This window comes from Nicotiana sylvestris, chromosome 9, assembly GCF_000393655.2.
Source record: "Nicotiana sylvestris chromosome 9, ASM39365v2, whole genome shotgun sequence".
NCBI classification, from domain to species: domain Eukaryota; kingdom Viridiplantae; phylum Streptophyta; class Magnoliopsida; order Solanales; family Solanaceae; genus Nicotiana; species Nicotiana sylvestris.
In genome coordinates this window covers 71832029-71853976 of record NC_091065.1, presented here as the reverse complement: position 1 = coordinate 71853976, position 21948 = coordinate 71832029, and the positions used below count along the sequence as shown (strand labels likewise).

The window sequence follows — 21948 nt, the reverse complement described above, 5'->3', positions numbered from 1 at the left end:
AACTCCCTGGACAGTCAATCGCTATCTTTAATCACTCTTCATAGGCGACTCAAATCCGAGCAATTCTCCCAAATTTCATAGAACTTCTAAACATGGTAGCTAGATTGATTTCAAGCAATCTAAATCGAATACGAAAAACGTATATATCATCAACTATTAGATACAACAACAATTTCACTCCTCTATATCTATCTCCCAATTTCCAATTCGATAATGATGATTCAGCTACAAGTATGGGGAGTCGCAGCTTTATGCTTCAGAAAAGATGGCATACGGGACATTCACATTCACATCATGACCATGACGACCTCCGCTCCGGTAAAAACGGCGAGAGGATTTTCCGGCTTGGCCTCGCTGCTGATATTGGCCTCGCCGCCAGTAAAGCTTTCACAGGTTATATATGTGGTAGCACCGCCATTATCGCTGATGCCGCCCATTCTATCTCCGATGTGGTACTTATCTACTCATCTGTTAGCTAGCTTTGATCTATAAAATGAACTCCAATTTTGTTCCACTTGTATCTCTTTACCTTACCAAAATAGAAGCGAATCCAGGATTTTAAGTCAGGTGTCAAGAAAAAAAAAATCTGTTTCTTGGTTTATAGAAGAACTAAGGTGGCATAAATATATAGTATTGAAAAAGATTTTTAACTTTATTTATATTGAGAGATCAAATTGTGGTCATATCTATAAGTTAGCTAGTGTTAATCTGTAAAATAAACTACAATTTGTTCCACTGGTATCTCTTGACCACTTGAGAACAATTTGGTTTATGAAGAGGCGAATCCAGAATTTTAAGCTGGTGGCTAGAAAAAGAAAATGATGCTTGGTTTATGAAAGAGCTAACTTCGTGATAGTGGATATAATTTTAACATAAATATATAATTGAAAAAGTAAACTTTTATATAGAGAGAGATCAAGTTGTATGCAGCGGTCTGTCCGTATAAAAACATATTTTAAACAAAATATTAACTGTGTATTTAGAAGTCGAGTTGAATCTAGTGGGTTCGGATGGACCTGCTACCTAACGTTTGCATCTTCCCCTGGAGGTTAGAGTGATGTTGAATCAACTTTGTAAACATTATTGTCTAATGTTCGATTCTGGTCTTTGCAGGTTCTGAGTGGAGTGGCATTGCTGTCGTTTAAAGCTGCAAGGGTTCCCAAGGACAAAGAACATCCTTATGGTCACTCTTGATTTGTATCTACACTTTACTCTTTTGATCTTACATCACTTGGTCTTGCATGATTTTACCTTTTAATTTTCTGTTTACATAACATCAACCTAATTAGATTAAGTTAAGTAAGGGCAGGGTTTGTTCCCATGGGTGATTTGGTAAAATCTAGTCAATATAGAATATCATAGAGCTAACAAGGTATGAATCTAATTTACTTATCAATGAATATGAATGTAATCACTGTCGGCTCCTTGAACTTTGCAACTTAGTGAAAGGCAGAATGCCCTAGAAACATGCACCCCCTCCGTTCATATTTTGTTTGACACACGTTTGATTGGGCGCGGAGTTTAAATATGTACATCTGACTCATATATTATATTACTAGTAGTAGGAAAAAACATTAAAGTGATGGTTGAAATGCTATTTTGATAGAGAACATAAGTTTATATCAATAGTTAATGAATTTGAATTCTTACTAGATTATTTATTAAAAGCTCAATGTTATCTGATCAAATCATGCTTCTGATTTTGCAACTGAGTTTTTTATTTTATATGAATAGGACATGGTAAATTTGAGACTCTTGGAGCTCTTGGAATTTCTGGTGTACTATTGGCTACTGCTGGAGGTATTGGATGGCATGCTTTAGATGTTTTGCTGGTATTGTACTACTGCTAGTATTTAATATCTCTAGGATTCTATGTTCTCTACTGTTTTAAAATTCTTGGGACATTTGTTGCAGGGATTATGGTCTACAGCGCCCGAAGTTGTTAACCAGTCATTGAGTCATCTGGACGTGCATGAGCAACATCATAGTGGACATCACCATGGAATAGATATGGATCACCCTATTCTTGCTTTGAATGTGACTATACTCTCTATAGCTGTTAAAGAAGGGTAAGAGTCATTTTCACCTTAATCAGAAAAAAATAAAAGAACTTGTTCCCTTTTCTATCCTTTTCTGAGATTGTTAATGACCGTAGCAATCTTTATTATTTCCCTTGTTGAATGATGTGGTGGGTTAATCCTGTAAAAAAGGTATATATGTTTATGTTAGTTTACTTTAAAAAAAAGGGAAGATAAGAAGACTTCTGCCCAAATACTGACTGAGCATCACTTTCATTCTATACTAGCGCAAAAGAGTGGGGATTTACCCAACAATTGTGAGGTTTTCTCTCAAGCTTTCCGTCTGGTGATTGCTGCAAGATACTGTTGGGAGATCATCTCTGCCACCCTTTAGCATTAGAAAACTTACATTGGACTTTCCGATAGAACCCTAAAATGTGAAAAAAAGGATAATTGATTGGGTTCCCATTTGTTTTGAGCACATATTTCCCATCGTGCTCCTATGTTTAGAGAAGTTATGCACACACACATATATCTGCTGAGTTGTATTGTGTACAGGTGGGATCCCGAGTTTGTGAAGCAGTTTTATTACTAAGAAAAATAGTTGCTTTGTAGTGATTATAAAAGCGAACAATGAAGTCTCTATACTTCCTGTCAGATGCTCCGACAGTACTGACTACTGTAGAATATGCGTCTACAAATTTCTTTGATTTATCTTTCGTAGGAAAACTAGTTCTTTTTCTGTGAGTTTGTTCCTCTAGATGTGCTCAATCTATATAATTTTTCTTGTAGATTATACTGGATGACAAAGAGAGCGGGGGATAAGATTGGCAGTGGACTGATGAAAGCCAATGCTTGGCATCATCGTGCTGATGCAGTATCCTCCGTCGTTGCTCTCATAGGAGTTGGTAATGACCTTTATACTCAAATTTTACCTACTTATGGCTGGAGACATAAATCTGTTCTTTTAGAAAACAAGTTTCACCGTTTGATTTGTCTAATTGTATCATTGAGGATTAAACAAAGTGTGTGTATGGGATTGCCGTTAAGCATGAGATGCTAATATGTATTGTCATGTTACTGTTAGTTTGGCCTAGCATAGTAATGAGTTTTTACAGTTGTGCAATCGTTTAATATTTTGTGTGGATAATGTGCATTATATGTTTGTAATATCTATCTTTAATTATTAGGGCATAAGTAATTTTTCCCCTATCTTGCCCTTTGAAATACAATGATATATAATCCTGACTATGTAAGAGTTTATAATAATTACTATCGTTATGGTTTATCAAGAACAGTTTATACTTTCATAGCTAGTATGCTTGATAGATTTAACTTCATGCTGGTGGTGAAGTTTTCCCTTCGTTCTATACCAGTATGTTCATTTCTAAGAGGAATCTAGTTCATTTCTAGGAGGAATCTGGATCTAGAACTGGAGCTATTGATTCATCCCATTAACCTTGTCGGCATTTTTTCCCTTCGTTAGTTCTTAATCTAAAAGCTTTGTTTCCTGGGGAGTGGTGCCTATACTATTTTAAACTCTAATATTAAACTTGTACGCCAATGTTGGGATACATTACTGAAAGACTAAATGATTCAGTGAATTAAAGGAAATAATGTAAAGAAATGTAGACCCACCTGCTAAGTCTGTGTAATCAAACATGGATGTTTCCTATCTTCCAAGATTTATGGTTTCTGTATAAGCAAATGCTTAGGCTCTTTGCATTTCGTTTATTCTGGTGGATTTAGGTTTTATATAATATATATGCTGAGATTTGATCTTTTTGGTAATTAGAAAGACTTCATTATTGTAAATAGACAAGATTATGGTGGTCACCAAGGGGATGGCTTAGTGGTTGAGGCATGAGGTAAATAACCTGGAGATCTCATCTGCTCCAGCTTTGGCAGGAAGGATTACCTTGTCAAGCTGTTTTTGTGGCTGGACATGCTGCCGGTTGATTAGTTGAGGTGTGCTCAAACTGGCCAGAGTACTACCAATATTAAAAGAATAAAAGAGATTATTGTTGGTAGGGTTTCCTCTGGTGTTTACAAGGGTCTAGTAGGGTTTCCTCTGGTGTTTCCTCTAGTGTTTTCCAAGGATCCTCAGATCATGATTCCAATTTCCAACTGAGATAAGCTCTCACTTCATTAAAGTTTGGAATTGACCGCCATTTCATGCCAACATTTTGGACCATACATACAATATGAGCCATGAAATAGCCTGTGGTTTGTGATACACGACAAGTTTTAGAACATAAATGTAATCTTTCTCCCCACACTCTCTTGAAGAAAGGGTAATAAACAGAAGTTGGTCGAAAGATGCAGTAGTCATGTTGCTTAGTGTTAGTATATTGTATCAGTTTGACGCCTATTCCTTCGGTCTATCCAAAGTTGAGAGTTCCGTTTGGTATGTTAGCAACAAGACAAAGGCATAGCTGCACACTCTCATGTAGTCATGTTGAACCAGAGAATCCTCCACCATTACATCGTTACTTTTGGGGCATCAGTGCTTGATAATAGTGCTTTACGCTGAATCTTCCAGTAGGGAGGCTAGCCACTCAAAGTGTCCTCACAAACAGGGTAAGGGCTGAATTTAAGGCCTTTTTAAATCTGTCTCAAAAAATAGTCTATATCTTCTTTTGCATTTTCAGTTTGTTCCATCGGTGGAATCTTGAACCTGGAATTTAGTAATTAAGCCGAATGACTCAGGGGGTCACTAGTGAAGGAGGACCTAGTGGGTGCAGTGGTACGTAGGCCTACATATTGTACCAGTAGAAAAGATAGTTGCAGGATTTTAGTCCATTTCCAAGGGCAGTCATTTCACATTAGGGTACTAATTTCCCTAAGCTTCTAGCCTTTAATATCACATTGATGATCTTATCCAGAAAGTGCATTTTTGCAGAAGAAGACTGGATTTATCTCGGAATAACAGCTTTATCTGCAGTACTGAGTTGGTAGGGCCAAGTCCTCTCTCTTTGTGGGTAGAACATACCTCCTCCCATCTTTCTTTGGTTCCAGTGGTTTTAGGCTCATATCCAGTTGAAGGGGAAGTGTGAAATGTTTTCTTAATAGCTCTCAGACATTCTTAGGTAAGAGAAGCAGGTAGTACACATATTTGAGTATCAACAATTACGTTTTTTTGATAAGGTATCAACAATAATGTCTTTGATATGCTGCACCCAAGGGTGTGGCCTAGTGGTCAATGAAGTGGGTGAGAACCATGAGGTCTCAGGTTCAAATCCCAGCGGAGGCACACTAGGTGATTTCTCAAGCCTTGGTGGATAGAGTTACCTGGTACCTGTTGCTAGTGGGAGGTGGCAGGTATCCCATGGAATTAGTCGAGGTGCGCGCAAGCTGGCCCGGACACCACTGTTATAAAAAAAAATAATGTCTTTGATATGCTATAGTGTAGCTGCATATGAAGCCTTTTATTTTCCAAGCTCTTAACTCTTTTTATGATCTTCTTAGTAACCACATTACAATAACGGGAATCTAGAGCCACCCAGATATTTCACAGGGAGATAGTCAAGCTACAAACTGACAATGTTACATAATCTGTGGCATTCTTCCTCCTCATTTTCAGAGATATATGTTGAGACCTCTATAGGTTACATACTAATCCAGAGAGAGTGCTCTTTTATAAGATAAAGGATCTCTCAGATGCTTAAGCTAAAATGAAACTGCAGCAGGACATGAGGATGATAAAAGGTTTAGTTTAAAGTCTCTGTGTGAAAAGGGAAGAAAACCTCCATAACCAAAGAGCTCTAGGGTAAAGTCTATGATATTTTAATGGGAATGTATTCCTTAAAATTCAATCCAAACTATTCGAAGTCAATGTTTTATCTAAAAGCTTGTAGAAGTGAAACAAACCTTTGAATTGAAACTAAGTCAGTACTAGCTTAGTCAACTGAATGAGCTTTTAATGTGGTTGATTAGAAGATGTCTCACTTTTTAAATTGAACTCTTCATGAAATTAGGTGGTTCAATCCTTGGGGTGAGGATCCTTGATCCACTTGCTGGGCTTGTTGTTGCAGGCATGATCATGAAAGCTGGACTTGAAACCGGATATCAGAGGTATATCGTCCAATTACTGAGCTATTTAAATTTTGCGTTCCTGATCATCTCTTCTCTTGTTAAACCTGTGTAGATCTGAGATATGTTTGAAGATGGGAAGGGTATAAACTTAACCCTTCATATCTTCATTGTTGGTTGGGCACTTGAACAACAAGAAATAAAGCATGCATTCTTTACCCCTTTTGTTGGAGTAGTTTCTAAGGCAAAGGTTGGTTGTTGTGGGTCGGTGTGTGGTTTTTCAAGTCTCTGACTCTGCTCTCATTAGTAACTGAAAGACATGCTTTGTTGTCATAGAAAAGTAGGATTGATCTCTCCTTTGAGCTTCAGTGGGCACTAAATTGTGGAAGTGGTCGTCCTTGAGCCAAGGGTAAACTTGCATGCTTTGGACAAGTTGAAGGTTATAGTTGACCATATTAGGTTTATTTGAGGATTGGAAGTGTAATTTATGTTATTGTTGGAAGCTGGTCTAACTTAGTTAAGACTTTTCCATAGGATGTAACGTTGATATTAGATATGCTAATGGTTATCTTTTTACATCGGGTGATATTAATGTAATATTGATATTAGATGTGGTAGTGGCTATCTTTTAACATCATGTAGTCTTAATTTATTTTTGAAATATACACTCTAGAAAGACTTCAACTCGCCATTTGCAAGTTATGGATGTTCTTACTGATAAAAAGAAGTTAATGGATATTCTCCATACGGGGTCAATTCGTTTCCAAATAGTAAAATAGTGTTTAAAAGATTAATGTTATCTGATCCGCTTTCTTTGGAGGTTACCAGTGCTTTAACTTGACCATTGTACCAATCCATTTTCACATTTAGCTCATCTAAACTTATAGTGTCTTGGAATTGGTTGATGCTGCTATTCCTTCACATACCCTGAAGCCTTTCAAGCGCATGATTCTACAAGTTGACGGAGTTAAGGCAAGTCATTTTCTTGCTAGGAAGTTGATTTTATTTTTGTTCCTTGACTTTCATTCATATACTACTTTATCAACTTAGTTTTGTGTCTTTTTGATGTTGATCCTGTTGACAGCAATTCCTTTCTCCCACCTACTGGACGTTGATACTGTTGTCAGAAATTCCCTTCTCCCACCTACTTGTCAGCACTTAATTATGTATGCTTATGCGATATTTGAGAAACATGAGTTGATGGTTTAGAGTACTCCATTTTGATGACTTTACCTTGGGACTGTTCCAGATTGTTGTTCAATTGCTTGTAGACTAAATTTGTCATCTCCTCCATCACTATAGTCTTCCATGTGCTTTACTCTTATTTCTTATATTTTACTATGATGTTTGGGAAACTTAATGTTTAAACGATAGTTTTTATGCACTATGCACATTTTCCTCCCGCTTACTTTTGTTGGTGACGAAGTTTTCTGTATATCTGAGAATGACATCAATGAATAAACAGCTTTTTTGACCTGTACAGGGATGCAGTCACCTGAGGGGAAGGAGGGCTGGTTCATATCTCTATCTTGATGTTATTGTTGAGGTAGTTCGCATGTCACGTTAAATAGTTCATAGGGATATTCCCCTATCATAATTTATTTACCTTGTTGATGTCCTGTATGATTATCAGATGTGTTATACAGCTTCTCAGGCAGATTTAAAGTGCATTTGGTAAATGCAGGTTGACCCCTTTTCTAGTGTGAGTGCCGCACATGAAATCGGGGAAAACGTCCGCCGTGAAATCCAGCAGTTACATCCCGAAATTGCCGAAGTCTTCGTACACATAGGTACCAATGACTTTTCTCACATCTGCAGATGTTAATGGAGGCTTCAGAATTGTTTATAGTAGTAGTTGCGAAATGCTAAACAAATGAAAACCTAAAAAAAGAAAAAAGAATACGTTGTCAAAACCCGGAAAGCTGAACATTGTTGGTTAGAGTGTTTCAGCACGTTATTTTTTCGCTTTTTCTGTGTGTTTGGTGGGGGTAGTCGAGAGACCTCAAGCCATGGGCTAGGTATATATCAAGTTGTTGGCCCAGTTTAGCATTAGCTCATGATCTGCGGGTACATGCAACTTCTTCCGATCTGTCATCTCATTGCTTTACGCATCACTATATCATTTATTGTCACATGCAGTCTTGTCTACATGAAAAGATATTAACATTTGCAGGCTAACTTTTTATTTGATTGTTGTTGCTAGCTAATAATGTTGAATCCAACTTGTAGAGCCATCCACTATACACATTCCACCAACTGTTGTGTTTCAGCAGAGGGCTAACACAATGGGTGCCCTCCAAGACCATTCTTCAATGGAGCTCGCAGACATTGAAAATAAAGTTTACAACATTTTATCTACAAACTATTCTCAGGTATCTCTCCCTTTCTAGATTTTCTTCTCAGTTCTTTATCCCAAAGAGAGGTTGTTGGCATTTTGCCTGAGGCTTCGCAGTTGTTCTCTTTGACCCCTTTGTGCACTTTAGGTGTTCTAATTCAACTTATTTTGTTACAACATATGCATTCTAGTGACAGACCAAATTTATTAGTTCATACATTTAGAAAGACAAAACAATCACCAAGATACGCCTAACATCTACCAACTTAATTTCCTTGCCCTTCTTTACTGCGATGGAATGACCACCGCACTGCACATCTTGACATGGGATACTGTTTATTGATTTTACAGAAGATGATAATTGAGCGTGTAAATCCACATCTGTTGCAAGGACAGATTTTACTTCAAGTTGAAGTTTCTATGCCTCCTGATCTCTTGATTAGGTACACTACTCAAAGTGCTTCACCTGGGGGGCATCAGATCTTTGTGTGCTTTCTGTATAATTCTCTCATTAATTTTACTTGGAACTGCTTGTTAATTTTCCAGGGATGCGGAAAAAGTTGCAGAAGAAGCTGAGAAATTAATCATAGAGGCAGCACCAGATATTGTTCATGTGTGCATTCAGCTACGCCTAGGGCAACCTATGCCAGAGCCTTACAAGGAATTGGTGGACAGTAGAAGTGAGAGGAAAGATAACTGATTTTACATGTATACGCCCAGATTTTGTATACTGAATAAAAGAATTCCAACTCGAAAAACCAGAAAACTACACTCAGTAATTACAGGTAGCATATTTAAACTGATCTCATACACATTCCATTGAGGCTTATGTTAATATAAACAATCTGAGGCTATTCCGTTTAAAACAATTTGGAAAGGTGTTCTTTTGCCGTTGTCAACTTAAAAAGTTTTCTATTAGGTTTAACAGTGATTGTTTCGAGTTGGTTTAACTCAGAGGGGGTTCATTAATTGTTCTAAAGTTAATTGTAACAATGTCTAAAATAAACCTTTACTAATTAATTTTGAATAGAAGGGAGTGAAAGTTTGATCGTAATCAAATATCTGTCTTTTGGTGGTGCAACAACATTTATTGCCCTTGATTGGACAGTAAATTAAAATACTTCCTTTTAGGAATGTTTCCAGAAACATAAATATTTTGTACAAGGTAAAATCTTGTTCTGGTGTCTTACATTCCTTGAATTTGAAGTTTTGAACATCAGCGAATTGAAATAACTGAGTTCTACTGAATATTTAAAACAAATACAAACTGTAGTCCCACAAAGGGGGTCCGAGAAGGGTAGAGTATAAAGGCTACTGAATATTTTTAAAAAAAAAATCAGGGTTAAACAAATAAAGAAAGAAGTGTTGAACCATTGATCAGATAATTGTAGTCTGGATGATTTTTGGGATCGACATATAAACTTTACTGAATCGGATATCATCACTTCAATGGTTCAAAAGGATAAACATAAAACTTTTTAACACCGTATTCTAAATTTTGTTCTTATCTTTTTTCTGGTACAACAAAAGGGTAATGCTACCTTTTAACTTTTACCTAATTTTGTTCTGATCTTTTCAAAATGTTCTCATAAGACTAAATTTTAGATGCAATCTGTATAATGCTAGCTTTTAGTTTTTAAATAATACATTGTTCTGGTTTCTCACATTACTGGAATTTGAATAATTGAAAAAAGTTTGAAAATTACTGAATATTTCCAAGTGTATAAATCAATGAAAAACTAAACAGCTAAAAAGGTAGCAATAAAAAAAGATAGTTTGAAAACAAAGAGAAAGGAGGTAAACCATTGATCAGATAATTGTAGTCTGGATGATTTTTGGAATCGACATATATACTTTCCTGAATCGGATATCATCACTTCAATGGTTCAGAACAATCCAACACAAAATGAATTTTGAAAAATCTATAAAAAAAAAAAGCGAAACGAAAATTCAAAAGTTGGGAAGAAAATATGAGTAGGCTCAGAAGGATCCATTGGTTATGTTATTAATCACAGACGGAGAAAATCTCCTATCAGCAAATAGGTAGATTTGAGCATCATAGCCTACTCATCGATCTCTTTTATTTCACAAACAGAAAAATAAAAATCAGATTAGTAAAAGCAACTTAAAGAAAAAACCCCAAAAATCACTAGCGTGCCTATGCAGAAACATTATAGAAGATGGAGGTATTCACACAAGTGGAGAAGATAATGAAGCGGTGAATTAACGGAGTTTTAGAACGCTATATATAGGTGCTTGCCACAATAATTAGGGTTTTATGCCCTGTTCATATACGCTTTGGTCTGACTGGGCTTTCGGTAGATACGGCCCATCTTGGTTGGACAGCGGGCTAGATGATTTGGTCTGCCCGGGCTTTTTATAGACACGGCTCATTTTTATAGCCGCTCAACTCGTCTCTTAAATTAAAAATAGATGTTGATTGTGTAATATATGCATAATTTATATATAATATATGTATAATTATATATAATTAATGTATAATCAATATATGTCGGCCAGTGGCAGAGGCGGAATATTTGCGAAGGGGATTCAAAAATTTTAAAAATCAAAACACAATGAAGCCAACCAAAAAATAAATAAAAATAGATGATAACATATTTCATTAATAAAAAGAGAAGTTCTTAGCACAAAGATAGTGTTAAGATAAACAGATCATAGTAACAAGACTTTCAAAAGAGAAAAAATCAAAAAATAAGTCTTGTGTTAGTTACAAGGACCTAATGAGATAAACAAAAAAATAACTATGTACATTACTACAACTGCACTCGACAAGGTTTCATATTTGAAATGTTTTAATAATAGCATCATTAGAAATACTATCAAACATATTTTTTTCTACATAAGGCACCAAACAACCGCTAAAGAATTCATCATTCATTCGACTTCGTAAGTCATTGTTGATAAGCTTCATCGCCGAAGAAACTCTTTCGACGGATGCAGTAGCAACTGGCAGAAGCAAAACAAATTTCACTAAGCGAAATACAAGAGGATAATTTGAATGCTTCTTTGTTTGAACTAATCTTTTTGAAAGATCACAAAGCCTATGTAGGTCGGAGAATCTTTCATGAACATCAATAATATAACTTGCAAGTTGATTCTCAAGAACGCCCACACTAAATTCATCATGATATAACTCAGCCATTCTTATTATTTTTCTGGTGTTAAAACTTGAAAATGAGTTAAGGATTCAAGCAAGCAATTCCACGAAGCAAATAAGTCGTCACTTCGTCAAAACGTTCATTAAGTTCTTAAATTTTCCAATCAATAATTTTACAAAATACTTCAATCCGATAATGATGTGAGACTGTACAATCAACAGGTTTACGGCATGATCTTAAAGAACTAACATATGGCTCATCAAAGTGAGGTATCAAAATATCATATTTGATACAAAATGCAGATATCTTAACAATAAGAAATTCTCATTCTTCTTCCCTTAAATTTTGCAACCTTTTCCTTGCTGCTTCAACAAGTAGCATGGCGTTTGCAATGTCTTGCTCTTTTTTGTAAGTATTTATTGAGCTCGTTTGTGATTGCTAAAATATCTCATCAAACGCAACATGAATGCAACCTCAAATGTTTGACAAACCCTGAGATATCCCATTGCCTTGGCTCTTTCATCTGTGGAATGTGCATCAAGAACAAACGATTCAAGAATATCAAGAATAGAGCCAAACATCATAATAAAATTATTAAAAGATTTAAAGTGAGATCCCCAACGAGTATCACATGCTCACTACTAAAAACGCAACATTTTTCCACAAAAATTTCTTACAAAAAATTTATTAGTGGCAATTCCCACTGAAATTCAATGAGAAAATTAAAATTTCTTTTCGAGGAAAAGACAATAACGTTTCCCATTGACTATCCGTGGGAATGTTTAGGCACAAAAATATGTGTAATTTAGTTCCCTTTGATTCTGTTCTAAAAGTCATTAAAAAATAATTATATAAAACTGAAAAAAATTCTCAGGGAAAATAGTGAGAAAATAAAAAATAAATAAATAACGTTTTTAAATAGTTCCACGGATTCCGTGTGAATGAAATTTTTTGAATTTTTTATGTTTGTGTTTTATGGAAAAGTTTTCCCACGGAGATTTCTCAGGGAAGTAGTGAGAAAGTTTTATTACTATTCACATAACCTTTTAGTTTTCTCTCAATTTATTTTGTGTTTTCTCCTTCTGTCTCTCCACTCCAACGACGAATTCTTCACTTCACTCCATTCCCAGACAAGTCTCTCTCTCTCTCTCTCTCTCTCTCTCCCTTCCTCCCTCTCTCTCTCTCTCTCACACACACACACACACTCACTCAGCCTCTCTTTTTTCGATTTTGATTTTTTGAAACTTAGGGATTTTCTATTGTTTCAAATCCTATGTTTGAAAAAATTATTGTTGTTCTCTTGTGCATGTATAGTCTAATTAAACCTAAGTCTTTATTTGTTTCATCTTAGAAATATTGAATTTGTTAAAAGACAATATTGGGTTGGTTTATTCTTGTTAGTTTGGTTTATTTTTTAGGTCTATTTTTAATATGGCTAGGTGCTAAGCCTTTACAGGCTTTCTTCACAAACATGGAGAATTAGAAAGATTTCTATGTTGTACATATCAAAATGAGGAATATTTTCTTCCTTGAGAACTGTAAAATAATGTAACTTTTATTTAGTGAGCTTGTAGTGAACGACACCGTTGATTTACTTCGTTTTTGAAGTTTAAGTGTACAAATTTAATGTTTCAATCCAAGTAATCCAAAAAAATTAATTGATGTTTATTTGCAACCTTTGATTGATGAGCTAAAGTTATTGTGGTATGAAGGTGTTGAAACATACGACATATCAACTAAATAAAATTTTATGGAATGTTATCTGGATGGTCGACTATCGGAAAGTTAGCCATCCTTGCTCTATGGAAGACACAAAATCATTCACTTTGAAACATGGAGGTAAGAACACATGGTTTGACTATCACCATCAATTTTTGCCGATGGATCATGAGTTCAGGAGAAATACTAGTACATTTATGAAGAATCGAACTGATTATGATGAGCCACCAACAACCTTGTCAGAGGAGAAAATTTGGAAAAGGGTTAAGAATTTTCCTAATTAACAGAGTCTCCATTGCTTAAACTACCTGGTTATGGTGTTGTGCATAATTGAACTAAACAAAGCATATTTAGGGAGTTACTGTATTGGAAGCATAATCTTCTTTGACATAACTTAGATGTCATGCATATTGGAAAGAACTTTCATAACCTGTTTCATACTGTAAAGGATGACAAGCATAGGACAAAAGATAATTGATACCAATACTACAAGTTCTCCCGCTTGAAGACATTTCTTAGAAACCGCAACAAGGGTAAGTTGAAGTGGATGAGCAAAATAATGGATGGGATGAGCCGATCTACTCTTTCGCTTAATCAACCTTTTAAGACCATTAACTTACCTTGTATATTGATTTCCCCATCTTAACATTGCCCCTACACATATGATAGACGTAAAGAGTGTTGAGCAAGTAAATTAACAATTGCACTCTTCAGAGATGAAGCACTAGTGATAGGTTACATGTACTTTGGTTATAAGTATTTTACTTTATGTTTTGTTGATCTAACAAACTTACTATCCAGAACTAGATAAGGAATCTGTTACACATTTACAAGACCTCAAGTTCACAAGATTCCAGGTTGGGACTCAGCATGGAATATGATTCAACTCCTTAGAGTGGAAGGAACAGTTGAGGGACCAGGTCCCTACTAGTTCCCGAAGAGACTATACGAAGTCAACTCCGCAGCTGGAAAGTTGCTGCCTGCACACACTACTGTGCAGAACAGTGCTGCAATCAATTTTTCAAAGAAGACTTCTTACCCACCTTACTTGCATCGTTGGAAGTGAGGTCACACATGTATATATGCATTCAAGGGAGGTAAAACAAAGCACTTGAACACTTAGAGATCTTACTCAAGCTCACTCACGTGACTATTCAACTAGCAAGTTTCAAGTGCCTCAAGAACAAAGAACAAAGCAACTACGGACCAGTTCCCACATCGAGTTATTGTGTGTTCTTAGTTGAGTTGTAACTTTGTAATAGTTCTTCAAATTGTAATTCCTATCCAGCTTATTTAGAAGCACTTTATAGGAACATCTTTGTAAACCTTAAACCTGCGTGTTTAAGTCTTGGCTAGAGTTAGTCAAGTTTTAAAGTCTTTATAATAGAGTTATTACAAAGTGTCTTGTATTAGGTATATTAAAAGTTAGTAAGGGATTAAGAGTTTAATTCCTAGGTTGCATAGGCTATAATCTAAAAGTTGCTCAGTAGTGAAGTTGAAATCCTACAAGGGTAGGTCTTGGTTTTTAATCCCGTTGAGCTGAGAATTTTCCACGTAAAATTCCTTCTGTCATTTAACTTCTGTTCTGTATGTGTGTAACTGTCGAACCTGATAGAGAACCTGGTTCTCTATAGAAGTTGGTGGACCCATATATTCTATCAATTGGTATCATAGCAGGTTCTTTATATCAGGTTAATACCTAGAAAGGATCCTCATGGCTGCTCCTCCAAACTTCGAAGAAGGCCAGTCCACGTACAAGCCTCCTAGGTTCAATGGTCAATATTATGGATGGTGGAAAACTAGGATGCATTACTTCATCATGGCTGAAAACTCTGAGTTATGGGATGTAATATGTGACGGACCTTTTGTCCCTACAAAGAACCTTGGTGATCCAGCTGTAGCCATTCCCTAGATGAGGAAAGAATTCAATGACGCTGATAGAAATGCCATAGAAAAGAATTTTCGAGCAAAGAAAATTCTTGTGTGTGGTACTGGTCCTAATGAATATAACAGGATATCAGCTTGTCAATCAGCAAAAGGGATCTGGGAGGCTCTTCAGACAGCTCACGAAGGAACAACTCAGGTGAAGCAATCCAATATTGATATGCTCACAACAGAATATGAGCTCTTCAAAATGAAAGATGGTGAATCTATCCAAGATATGCATACTCGATTTATCTCCATCATTAATGAGCTTCACTCTCTTAGTGAAAGTATTCCAAGAAACAAGCTTGTCAGAAAAATCCTTAGTGTACTGCCCGGTTCTTGGGAAAGCAAAGTTAATGCCATTACAGAGGCTAAGGACTTGCAGACACTGACCATGGATGAACTTGTTGGAAACTTGAAAACCTATGAAATGAAGAAGAAGAAGGAGAAGAAGGACAATGAAAGAAGAGAGCCCAAGAGAGAGAAGAACCTAGTCCTCAAGGCGGATAACAATGACTCAAGTGGTGAAGACGGGGACATGGCTTACTTGACAAAAAGGTTCCAGAAGATGGTTCACAAAAATGGAGGCAGTCCAAAAAGTGGTAACTCTAGCAAGCCCAGAAATTATGACCTCTGTCATAAATGTGGCACGCCAGGACACTTCATCAAGGATTGACCCTTCCTAAAGCAAGATCAGTATAATAACAACTTTGACAAAGCAGCAAAGAGGAACCAGGTTCCTGATAAACGCTTCAAGAGGAAGAATGATGCTAACAATGTTATAAAGCAAGCTCTTGCCGCATGGGGAGACTAAGAAGAAGACGACCATGGTGGCAGTTCAATGATGGCGTTGGAAAATGAAACAACTGAGTATGATTCAATCTTTGCTCTAATGGCTCAATCCGATAACGATAAAGATGACGACGGCGATGAGGTAAACTTTCTGGATGTTCAGAGAAATATGAAATCTTACTCTCCTAAAAAGCTCATGTCATTATTAAATGTGCTAATTGATGCATACCATAGTCTTATAAATGAAAAAGATGCTTTAACTATGGAGCTAGGGGAAGCTGAACAAACCAGAGATAACTTAGTAGTCGTTGTAGTTGATTTGAAAGAAATAATAGAGAACCAGAAAAGAGAAAAGAATGCCTTAGAAGAGAAAATTGCTAGTATAGAACATGAACGAGATGATTTAATGGTGGTTGTGGTAGACTTAAAAGAAACCATTGAGTGTGCAATTAAAGAAAAGGAAATCTTTACTGAGAGAGTTGCTATTATTGAGCAAGAAAAAGATGACTTAGTAGTGGTGGTAGTATACTTGAAAGAAACAATTGAGGATTTAAAAATGCAAATAGGCTTGGAAACTCTGAAAAGGGAAAGGAAGTTGCAAGTGAAGCACACATAGAGCTTGAAAATGAGTTAAACTTGGTAAAAACTAGTCTATGTGTTGAACTTGAGAAAAACAAACAGCTTTAGGAAGAACTAGGAAAAGTAAAGAGTGATCTTGAGAAATCTCTTAAGTGGACTTGGTCCTCAGATGCTATCACTACCATGTATACCAACTCCGGGGGAAACAGGCAGGGGATTGGGTTTCAAAGGGAAAAGATTCCCTACAACCCTCATAGCAAGTATGTTACTCTATCTGACAGTTGTCTATGTACCCACTGTGGCAACAATGGGCACCTCAAGGAAAATTGCATGGCCATGGTTTAGTCTAATCAGAGAAATGAAGCCTTTATTGAAAAAGCAACTACTGCAAGAGGACCTGGTCCGTCAAACAGGAAACTATTAAACAGGAAACACATTTTGAATGATTGGACTAAGAGAGCACGCATTCATCCTTTTTCTCTTAACAAGGGACCCAAACTTGTTTGGGTTCCTAAATCTACCCTTGATTGTGCAGGGAGCATTGAAGGAAAGAAACCAATAATGTCACATGAACAATGGTTGCTCAAAGGTCACGATTGGAAATACAATCAATCTTCCTTCACTAAAAAGCTCTGTAAGGAGAGAGAGCACCCTTTTTGAAAATGGTTAAAAAGGGGGTACGCTCTAGGAGTTGGAAAATTTGTGACAAAGGAAATAAGGTGGAATGCTTGTCTAGGATATTCACAATCTCAAATTTTGTGACTGGTGAGGTGTTGTTGTAGCCAAAATACACAAGAGTACGATGTTGTTGTGATTGAGCTTCTGCAGAGTGGAGACATAAGTTGGTTAGAAGCTGTTGAAAATAATACTGAATCATGGGACAAAAGTCTAGAGCATTGCACGTTGTCTATCTCTAAACAAACTGGATCTGAAGAACATGGTTCGTGGTTTGATCAAGTTGAGTAACAAGTATCATGAAGTGTGCATTGCTTGTGCAAAAGAAAAGCATGTCAGATCTTCATTCAAGCCCAAAAAAGGGCAGACATCACTTCAGAACCATGGATAAGATCTTTCAAGAAACTGTGGTGTTTGTCAAGAAGATCCAGGTGCCAATAGAAACAAATGTGGCTTACATCAGACTAAATCATGGAACAGGTTTCGATAATGCCAAAAGTGGATGAATGTTATGTTAAAAGAAGAACTACTCAACCACTTAGCTCAAAGAACACCACCTTAGATAGAGTTGTTGAAAATAAGAAAATGGACTCTTGAAAATTTGGGCATGATCAATATTATTGATGAAGGGTTTGCAAACAGCTTGACCAAAGCTACTGACTCGAGTAAGGATATTTGGGTATAACTGTCATGTTCTCAACAATAGGAAAGGTCAGCCTTGAAAATCTAATGGTAGAAGAGATGGAGGAATCCTCCTGACATACTCATCTCAAAATAGAACATAAATACTGATCAAGGTAGAGAATGCCCATTGATTCCAGCAAGGAACCAGGTACCGCGTCTACAACAACAAAAGCTGAAAAAAGCCATTGGAAAGAGGGCTTTTGCATAGAGACATCACTAAATCACCCCTGTATCTCACTGCAAGTAGACTAGACATTGTGGTTAGAGTTGAGTTCTGTTCAAGGCCTCAGTCAAATCCAAAGTATTCTCATCTGAAGGATAGTGTGAGTATCTTCAGGTATCCTAGAAGAACACAGAACCTGGTTCTCTACTGTCTTCCAAGTAAATGGATAGGAAAAGCTCGCCTAAATTGGGACAGTCTCTGAGTTCCTATCTTGTCTTATAAGGCTAAAAGAAGCAGAATTCAATGGCACTCTCAACAGCTGAAGCAGAATATGTATAATCATCATCCTGTCGTGGTCAAGTACTATGTTCCAAGCAACAAAGTACTATGGACCAAGCAACAAATTGGAAGAACCTGAGTCCAACTCAAGAGGGCCAAATACAGTGGTTGCTGAAGATCAAGCTGCAAACATCTTGACCAAAAGCCCTGGGAAGAAAACATTCTGAGAAAGATCGCCTTGCACTAGGGGATGATGAAACGCAACTAAGAACCTGGTTCCTCATTATTGGTTATGAAAGTCATAGTCAGGTAAAAGCTAGCTAAAGTGTTTTCTAGCTAAGTCTAAGTTACCTCTATACCGTTACAGGTAGACACGTATGATGACTACAGAAGTAGATGTTGCAGTGCATGATGAATAAGGGGATAAAACTCACTTGCTAGGCCTATCAGGGAACCTAGTTCTCTAACGCAGGTTAGTGGTCTCTTTGTTCTTTCATACACAATTTAAAATGAACAAAAAATAATGCCACATCATCATCAGCGTGACAGTCTAAGTCGTGTCTCTTCATCCAATACGTCACAACCCAAACATCATACCTTTTTCTAAACGATACATCTCCCAAGCAAAAGGGTTGCTCCATTTCAGAATGGGTCCCTCATCATAATTAAAACAACATCACAACCCTTTCTCTTTCAAACTCAAAATTCCCTGTTTGTCTACTCTCTTCTCAAATCCACAGTCCCTCAAGAATAATCTCATCATGTCTGAAAATTAAGAAACTATTAGTATGCCTGATAACACTGTGATTGAGTCCTCACCAGTGAGAAGTTCAGCGGTGAACCTATCTCCAAACCCTAAAGAAGAGTCTCCTCCACACTCCACTCCTTTTCCTACCCTCTCTGAGTCCACTCCTCCTCTAAGCAAGTCTGAATATGTCTATCCTCCTCTAGTCTCACCAATCAAACAGAGTCAACAGGGTGAACAAGGGAACCTCGTTCATGAACCTTCTACTTTATCCATGGCTCAGCACTTGAGTGAAGAACTTGTGGCTAGTCATGAAGAGACTGAGATCTCCTGGACAAGTGATGACTCTGAAGGCATCACTCCTTCATCTGTTGAAATCGCCATGGAACCACAAGAAAAGGAGGAAATAGAGAATACGTTATCCATTGCGTCAGAAGGGGTCATTATAGAGGAATGTACAAGAGGGTTTGAGCCACAGGGGGAAGAAATAGAAGAAGAGGGAGCAATTGTGCCATTTGAATAGCCGACACAAGATGATGCTACTGGGGCCCCAAATAATGAATCTGATCCCTTCATGGAGAAACCAGGTCAGGAGTCATCTTCCTAGGTTAGTGTTGATCTTGCTGCCTTTCCCCACTTCGATGTTGAGCCTTTAAATATGGCGGTGCCTAAGATGAATCCTGACAGTGAAGAAGACGCAAATGATTTTGTGTATGTAAGTTTTATAAGGGCTAGGACTAAGCCAGTGGTAACTTCAGAGCCACCTCCTAAGTGATCCACTACACGGTTATAGCAAAAGGAGGCTCTAGAGTTTGCCCTCAAGAAGAGTAAAAAGAGTATAAGAAGGAGAAGGTTGGTCGAAAATGGAAAAGTTGTACAAAACAGAGGATGTTCCTATAGTGGATGTGGATGAGGAAACCAAAGAGGAACCTAGTTCCTTGACCCGCAAGTCTTCAAGGAAGAAGCATTCTCTTTCTCTATCTGAAAGACACACCTCTAAGGGTGCTGAGAGTTCTTCCAAGAGTGTTGTTATTGGTTCCAGTAAAAGTTGGCAAAAAGTTCTGGGGACAAGACAATAAAAGAGCGTGGTGACAAGTCTAATGAGGAAGAAGTGGAGAAATCTGGTGAACATAAACAGAGCAAGTCAAGTGGAGAAGGAAAAGTTTGTTGGCAAGTCAATGAAAAGAAAGAGGATAAGGAACCTGGTTCCATCAAGAAAGGAAAAGTGAGTGAAACTCTGAGGTCTGAGAAAAGAAAGCTGGGGAATCAGAAAGTGCTATGGGGCCACACATTTGCCTCTGACATTCTAGAGAGTGTTGGGATGAGACAATTAGTGGATATTTGTGATGCTCAACAGTGGACCAATTTGTTTACAAGTGATGCTCTTATAGTATATGAGGACGAGGTGTGGAGTTTCTACACCAGCCTCTTCACAGTAGATGGTGATCAAATCCGTGTGTTGGTAAATGGAGTGGACATAATGATGGAATCTGCCTTATTGGGGGTAATTTTGGGTGTTCATACCGAAGGAGTGTCATCTGTTTAGGGCGTTTGCACACCAAACTTCAGAAATGCCATTGTCAAGGACAAGGCGGTACACCATGGGGAACAGGTGTATAAGAAAGCACCCCTTCTAGTTTATCAGCTGCTCTTTGAGATAGTTAACAAAGTATTGCTTCCCCGCGCTAAAAGAAGATCTGTTGCATCCAAAGCTGACCTATTCCTTATGGAGACTTTGGACAATTTCTCCTCCATCAATTTGCCTGCCATAATGATTGAGCATATGCAAAAAGTAGAGAGCCTCAAAGACGGGAATCCTGGACTACCTTATGGGTTCCTTCTTACAAAGGTCTTTGAGTTTTTCAAAGTGTCTCTAGGTCAGGCCAAAAAAGTGGGCACCAAAAAGCAATTTTTATCAAAAACTATTCTGGAGGAGTGTGAGTGTATTGACAAAGTCGGAGGAGTTGGAAGCACTTCCACAATCTCTCAACTGATAAATGCTCAGAATAGTGCCACAGAGGAGATCCGGAAATTGAAAGCTAGGAACGTGATTCTTGAGAATTAGCTCAGTCAGTTGCAAGAGGTACCTGGTTCCAGTAGTTCTCATAGCGCAAAGGCTGCATGCCTATCAAAGGAGAATACTGATCTAAGGAAACAAGTGGATGACCTGAAAGAAAGACTGCTCATTGAGCAACTGTCCGCGAATGCTCGCATGGATCTTGTCCTCTAAACTCTTGCTTCCTCTTCCAAGCCCCTTCCTCTAGTGTCCCTTAAAGAATGTCCCCTTAGTGTCCAATTTCCAGTGTCTATCTTTTTAAGTTGTTGTTGGTGATGTTTTGTTATTTCTGGTATATGTTTTTGTTTGTTCTAGACTGTGGATGAAAAACAATGACTCTGCTCCCACCTGTAATAGTCCAATTCTGGTTAATGAAAGTGGTTTTCCTTTTGCTATCTATGCTATTGCTCTTTTACTTTTGTCTTTTATCATATTGTGAGCACATAAGTGGCATGAGTTAACTATGCTAGACTTCTTTTTGCTGCTAACCTGTTCTATCATTTTTATGATGCCAAAAGAGGGAAGATGATTTAATTGAATAAACAAAATAAAGAGGGGGGAACCTCATTCAGGGGGAACTCACAAAAGTTCAGTACTGACAGAACTCACAAAAGTTTAGGTACTGACAAAGGGGGAATGCAAAAGTTCAGGGACTAACAAAGGGGGAATGCATAGTTTCAGAGGGAACTTAATGTCCTTCTGGTTCACAATCTGGTTCCTTTGTGGCTCCTCTTAGGATTTTCAATTATAAGTTTGTCATCATCAAAAAGGGAGAAATTGATAGGTTACATGTACTTTGGTTAAGTACTTTAATTTAAATTTTGAT

At 37.3% G+C, this 21948-nt stretch overlaps 3 protein-coding genes and 3 non-coding genes across 7 annotated transcripts; 2 read left to right on the top strand and 4 right to left on the bottom strand.

Moving 5' to 3' along the window:
- The first annotated feature begins 131 nt into the window (after positions 1-131).
- On the top strand, positions 132-9254 carry LOC104229853 (metal tolerance protein 2). 2 transcript variants are annotated; one of them, XM_070156018.1, is made up of 12 exons: positions 132-452; positions 1114-1183; positions 1735-1832; positions 1915-2069; positions 2811-2926; positions 6053-6092; positions 6938-7022; positions 7534-7596; positions 7735-7840; positions 8280-8422; positions 8737-8828; positions 8932-9254. In XM_070156018.1, exons 1-12 carry the CDS (start codon positions 234-236, stop codon positions 9083-9085), a joined length of 1341 nt encoding a protein of 446 aa, XP_070012119.1. In that variant the 5' UTR covers positions 132-233; the 3' UTR covers positions 9086-9254. The 2 variants fall into 2 exon arrangements, with proteins under 2 accessions (XP_070012119.1, XP_009780874.2); XM_009782572.2 differs by having other exon boundaries at positions 5996-6092.
- A 502-nt stretch (positions 9255-9756) lies between these two features.
- Positions 9757-9837, bottom strand: LOC138878813 (small nucleolar RNA Z155). Its single transcript, XR_011402589.1, has one exon. It is a non-coding gene; the product is annotated as a small nucleolar RNA Z155 (small nucleolar RNA).
- A 351-nt stretch (positions 9838-10188) lies between these two features.
- On the bottom strand, positions 10189-10269 carry LOC138878812 (small nucleolar RNA Z155). The gene has a single exon (XR_011402588.1). It is a non-coding gene; the product is annotated as a small nucleolar RNA Z155 (small nucleolar RNA).
- An 89-nt stretch (positions 10270-10358) lies between these two features.
- LOC138878811 (small nucleolar RNA R41) lies at positions 10359-10454 on the bottom strand. Its single transcript, XR_011402587.1, has one exon. It is a non-coding gene; the product is annotated as a small nucleolar RNA R41 (small nucleolar RNA).
- Positions 10455-11182: 728 nt separating this feature from the next.
- On the bottom strand, positions 11183-11548 carry LOC138877747 (uncharacterized). Its single transcript, XM_070157379.1, has one exon. It carries the CDS (start codon positions 11546-11548, stop codon positions 11183-11185), a length of 366 nt encoding a protein of 121 aa, XP_070013480.1.
- An 8381-nt stretch (positions 11549-19929) lies between these two features.
- Positions 19930-21131, top strand: LOC138877746 (uncharacterized). The gene is made up of 3 exons (XM_070157378.1): positions 19930-20107; positions 20149-20570; positions 20613-21131. The coding sequence occupies exons 1-3, from the start codon at positions 19930-19932 to the stop codon at positions 21129-21131; spliced, it is 1119 nt and encodes a 372-aa protein (XP_070013479.1).
- Positions 21132-21948: the final 817 nt, after the last annotated feature.